The sequence below is a fragment of the Chiloscyllium plagiosum genome, chromosome 16 (genome assembly GCF_004010195.1).
Source record: "Chiloscyllium plagiosum isolate BGI_BamShark_2017 chromosome 16, ASM401019v2, whole genome shotgun sequence".
NCBI lineage: Eukaryota > Metazoa > Chordata > Chondrichthyes > Orectolobiformes > Hemiscylliidae > Chiloscyllium > Chiloscyllium plagiosum.
Window position 1 is genome coordinate 23,990,891 of NC_057725.1, and position 5,653 is coordinate 23,996,543.

The following is a 5,653-nucleotide window of genomic DNA, read 5'->3' on the forward strand; positions in this document are numbered from 1 at the left end:
GAAGAAGTTCTCCTCCTCTCTCCACAAGAATCTTAGTGAGTCTCTCTCTCACTGCAACCCCCAGGTCATCTCCTCTGCCCTAAAGGTCTTCAACCATGTACTGAAACAGACCCGCTACCACAACCACATCTGCTCCTCAGTGCTTGCCTCTACAGCCAACTGATCCCACATGGACTCCAGGCCTTCATTCCTGATGAAAGGCTTTTGCCCAAAACGTTGATTTTCCTGCTCGCCGGACGCTGCCTGACCTGCTGTGCTTTTCCAGCACCACTCTAATCTAGACTCTGATTTCCAGCATCTGCCACCCTCATTTCTGCCTCATATCCACTGGAACCAGGTGTTAATACATCCTGTCCAGGTTCATGCGCCTGATGCTGCACTACTCTGTCATGCAGGAAGTAATGTTTTTCCTACTCAATGTCCTCATCCTCCTTCTCAAAAGAGTCCTGCAGCTCTCCTAGTTCTTCTGCATGCATCTCTTCCCCTCTTTGCTTGCTCCAGTTGTGGAGAGTGCAGCTTGTTAGGATTACTTCATAGAAGTTTACAGCATGGAAACAGGCCCTTCAGCCCAACTTGTCCATGATGCCCAGTTTTCACAATTAACCTAGTCCCACTTGCCTGCATTTGGTGCATATCCCTCTGTACCTGTCCCAACCATGTACATGTCCAAATGCTTCTTAAAGGACAAAATTGTACTTGCCTCCACCACTACTTCTGGCAGCCAGTTCCAGACACTCACCACCCTCTGTGTAAAGACATTGCGCCTCTAGACTCTTTTGAATCTCGCCCCTTTCAGTTTAACCCTATGCCCTCCCGTTTTAGAATCCCCTACCATGAGGAAAAGCTGCTGGCTATCTACCTTATCTATGCCTCTCATGCTTTTATTGATTTCTACAAGGCCACTCCTCAGTCTCCTATGCTATAGAGGAAAAAAGTCCCAGCCTATCAAACCTCTCCTAATAACTCAAGCCTTCCAGTCCAGGTTGCATCCTAGTAAGTCTTTTCTTCACCTTTTCTGATTTAATAATAACCTTTCTATAGTAGGGTGACTAGAATTGCACACAGTACTCCAAATGTGGCCTTGCCAACATCTTGTACAGCTGGAACAAGATGCCCCAATTCCTATGCTCAGTGCTCTGACCGATGAAAGCTAGCATGCTGAGAGCCTTCTTCACTACTTTGTCAATCTGCGACTCCACTTTCAAGGAGCTATGAACCTATACTCCTAAATCTCTTTGTTCTAAACACTCCCCAGGGTCATACCATTGACTGTGTAAGTCCTGCCTTGGTTTAGATCTACCAAGCTACAGCACCTCACATTTATCTAAATTAAACTCCATCAACCATTCCTCAATCCATTGGCTCCACTACGCCACCAATATTGATATCATCCACAAACGTACTAATTATACGTCCTAAATTCCCATCCAAAATACTGTGCACAGGATGTTATGTAATGGGGTCATTATCCATGGTTGCAGAGTTGGCTGTTGTCTCCTAGTAACCATTCTTGAATGCTATCTATCCCTTGAAATAAACCAGAAGCATGATAATTTTCAAGGATATTGGCATTATGGCAGCTTCCAGGCTACTTGGCACAGACTTCGAAGATGTGGTATCAATGATCGCAGACGACTTATAGATTGATGGAATGGAATCTTTTTCTGTTCATGATCTCAGCTGCATTATGATATGGTGATCTCAATGCAATGTGTGTGTATACAGTCTATGGTACCCTGTACCATGTTGCAAAACTTACTGCCCAGGCTGCAGCAATGACTTTGTCATGGGAAAATAAGATAAAGTGGTATGATCTGGCACAAACTGCTTCATTAGCAGACTTGATACCTTTGTGAATCGAGAGTTACAAAATCCCACAAAGGTATCCAGAGGATCCTTGGAAGGAACGAGTTGCATAAGGGTCAATATAACTGTTCTTTATGGCCACCTGAATAGTATAGCCACCTGCTCCTTTGGATCACAGGTCCTATTCCAGCATCTGGCACAGTTTAGTAACAGTGTATGGGAACATCCTCAGTCTATGGCAACACTGCACCTCGTTCACCTGGAGGAAATGGCCTAGAGAGCAATAGGTTTTGGGCATTCTATACCACCTGCAAACCCTTCAGCTGTGACATTTTAATGTGGTTGCTGCTTGGCAGCTGCAAGAGTTTAATGCTGGTCCTGAAGCATCTGTTCCTCCCCCATCTTTCTGTGCCTTTATTGCATGTAGCAACAGTAATGATAATCTGTGCTGTGTCTAAGTCTGTCAGTCTCACTTACAATGACCCTGTGTTGGAAGCATAAAGAATGGAACAGTCCTTATCAATGTGAGCAGTCAGCACTTGCATCACTCGCAAGTAATGCATTAACACACTCCTCCACATAGTAAGACATGGAGTAATCTGACAAGGGGAGCCATGGAAAGCCTATACTTTGGATGGTATTCCAATGAATGCCTCATCTTGCAAAGAGACAGTAGGAGATTATAAGTGCAAGATGAGTCCTAAGACTTTGTCCTCCCAGCCTCATATCACCCAAGAATGGCATCATTGCATATAATAGCATGGTGAGAAGAATCAGTTCTGTGCTTTTGTGCAGTATCTTTGTGCTTTGTGGCCTGCATGTGCCCCTTTTCAGGTCACCTGTGATTACTGCTTCACAGAGATCATCTTCAATCTTTAATGACCAATGACATGATCAAATTGCTTGTGATCAGCTTTAGCACCCCACACAGTTGGACACTGCATGAATTTCACATGCATGATACCATGATTATAAATGATTTCAGCCTGATGAATGCAATTGCCGCTTGACAGTCTCATGTCACTCACTAATAGTGCTTGCCGGAGGTACAGTGGCAAGGTTTCAGTATTTCTACTGCACTTAGAATTGTTTATTGTATTTGTGCGGCATGGCTTGTGCTGAATACATCAGATTCTGGATTAGAGTGGTGCTGGAAAGGCACAGCAGTTCAGGCAGCATCCGAGGAGCAGGGAAATCGACGTTTCGAGCAAAAGCCTTTCCCTGCTCCTCGGATGCTGCCTGAACTGCTGTGCTTTTCCAGCACCACTCTAATCCAGAATCTGGTTTCCAGCATCTGCAGTCATTGTTTTTACCTGAATACATCAGAATAAGATCCATTATGTCAAACGTTTATGTGGGAATATTCCATGGTGTCCCTTGTCAGAGTCTTTCATGTCTCTCTCTATGGAGGATTCTGCTAAACTGTTATTCGTGTGTGATGTGACAACTGATTTCTCACACCACTAAGAGCCTGTTCTGTTTTTGATATTCCCCACACAGGTTCACTGGAGCCATGACCAATGGATCCTGCCAGAGGAGAGGTTATCATTGCTGTGGCCTTGGTGCTGTGAAGGTGCAGGGAAATTGAGGGGGAACAGGTGTGCCAGCCCAGTTAACAAGCAGCTACGTCTAGGGACTACCAATCATCCTCCATGTAAACAAATCATGGCTGGAAGTCCCTTCAGGATATGGAGGAAGTACAGTAAGCCTATCCTTTATCATCCTCGAAGCCAACAAGATGCATTGCAGACTGAGGATACCCTGAGACACTGCCGCAGAACAATGCCAACTGCTGGAGCTGGACCCTTAAACCAAAAGGATGGGTGAGCATTTTATTCCAATGGCCTTCAAGTAACAGCTAAATTTTAATGCAGCTGACCCTTTCCAAGGGATCTGTGTGGGATCTCTCAATCCTCAACCTGCAAATGTATCAAGGTTGTTACCAGTACAATTTGGACCAGATCCACACCACTTTTTCTCATTTCCCCAGGCAGTAGGCTTTGCAACATAGCTGTCTTCCCCAGGTGAAAGGTGCTATATACTATATTTATGTCACATTGAGCTTGCCATATTATAATGCAAAGTCATGAATACAAAAGGATTACATTCCGTCAATGTCCAAGTTACCTGTTATCATCAATACCACATCTTAGTAGTCTGTGCCAGATATCCTAGAAGCTGCTATGATGCCTATAGCCTTACGAATTTTCATGTCTATGCTTCATTTCCAGGACTGGGATGCCTTTACAAGAATGGTTACAGGGAGACATGGGCTACCCTCTACAAATATTGCTGATGACTCAGTTACCTAAACTCCTGACTGATGATAAATGTAGATACAATGCTATCTATTCTTTGACCGGAGCCATGGTGGAACAGATATTAGACCTCCTCAAGGTGAGGTAATGATGTCTGGATCTGACTGGGAGGAGCCTTGCAATACACTTCAGACAGTGTTTGTTGCATAATCCTTGTGTATTGCACTCTGCCCACCTGGAGCAACCAAAGCGGCAATGTGATGGATGCTGATGAGCTGGGAGAGCAGCAAGAGTCTTCTGAGGAGGAAGCTGAGGGATTTGCACAGGAGGAATATCACCACCAGGATGATAAAGCACAGCATCATTGAGTGCAACAAGTCCGATAGGACTTAATTGAAGTTGGGTTTTCATAAATGTGAGCCGGGTGCAGAGATTGACTGTACATTTGAAATTGTTTTGTTTGTTCCCAGAAGCAAATGCAGCTCTTCTTGTTTTTTCCTATGTTTTGCTGTTGTTTAACAAAAATCACCATATGTTGGTCATGAGGGGAACACCACCACTCCCTTAGTCACAGTTCTAACATGTCATGGCACTGAGGTTGGGGAGCCTGTGTAGCTTGATTCTTGTAGCTGCAGTTACAGTGATAGTTTGATTAGACAGGTGATGATGTAAAGTAACAATACATTTCTGAATGTGAGCTTCTTTATCCAATGCTGTGTTACCCATGCTATGTATGTGCCGTCAGAAGCATTCTTTTTCATTTTCCTCTCAGGACGTTTGCTGTGAAGTGCTATCTCTGGTTGGCAGCCTTTGATTTAGTGCACAGCTGGGCTTTAGATATAGTTCCTGGGCTGGAGATCCCAGAAGGTCATGGTAGTGGTGAGTACTTAGTTGTTGGTGAGTGCAAGCTGGCAGGTGTGTGCACCATAGAAGCATTGTGCATACATAATGAGGTGAACAGGATATGATTGAATATGAAAGCACACTGGAGCTCGTGAAGAGAAACTCTACTCCCTGAAACTAGCACTTAAGATAATGTTTTGGGGAAAATTCAGATTGGTGGTTCACCGTTATCTTTTCAAGGGTGTTTAGGAATGAACAATAAATGCTTACTTTGACAGTGATGATCATGATGCTTCATGAAATAGTAAAAAAAAAGCATCATTGTATTTGTAAATTATTCTAAATAGTGCCTTGATAACAAATATTTTGTTAGTCATGTGAGCAATTTAGAACAGGTGTGTACTGGCACATGTTCCAATTAAAGGAACATGTTCACCCAAACAGAGTTCAAGTTCACTGATCATAAATCATGACATATCCCTCTTGGGGCATAAATTCATCTCTGTTAACTCAACAGTGTTACTACTAGTGAAAATGCCAGTCTCCAATGACTTAAAGTCATTCATTTGGCATTATCACTGAAGAGTGAGGAAAATAAACTTCTTCAGTCTATTCTTGCAGGTTTTTTTTTCATCACAGAAATTAGTTGAACTGAAGACAAGTGCATCTCTTTAATTTAGGATCGGGAGAAGGTCGGGATTATAGGGTTATGGCAGAAACTATGCCAGCATAGTAAATTGTTTTGC

General features: G+C 43.4%; 1 protein-coding gene across 3 annotated transcripts in view; it reads left to right on the top strand.

The window, feature by feature from the left end:
* The window catches only part of LOC122557700, a 100,208-nt gene extending 94,919 nt beyond the window's left edge, over positions 1-5,289 (top strand). For all 3 annotated transcript variants that reach the window (XM_043705573.1, XM_043705572.1, XM_043705574.1), the window contains 2 exons: positions 3,307-3,629; positions 4,038-5,289. In XM_043705573.1, coding sequence (XP_043561508.1) covers positions 3,307-3,629; positions 4,038-4,212 — 498 coding nt within the window. In that variant the 3' untranslated portion in view covers positions 4,213-5,289. The remainder of the gene's footprint in view (positions 1-3,306; positions 3,630-4,037) is intronic.
* The last annotated feature ends 364 nt before the right edge of the window (positions 5,290-5,653 follow it).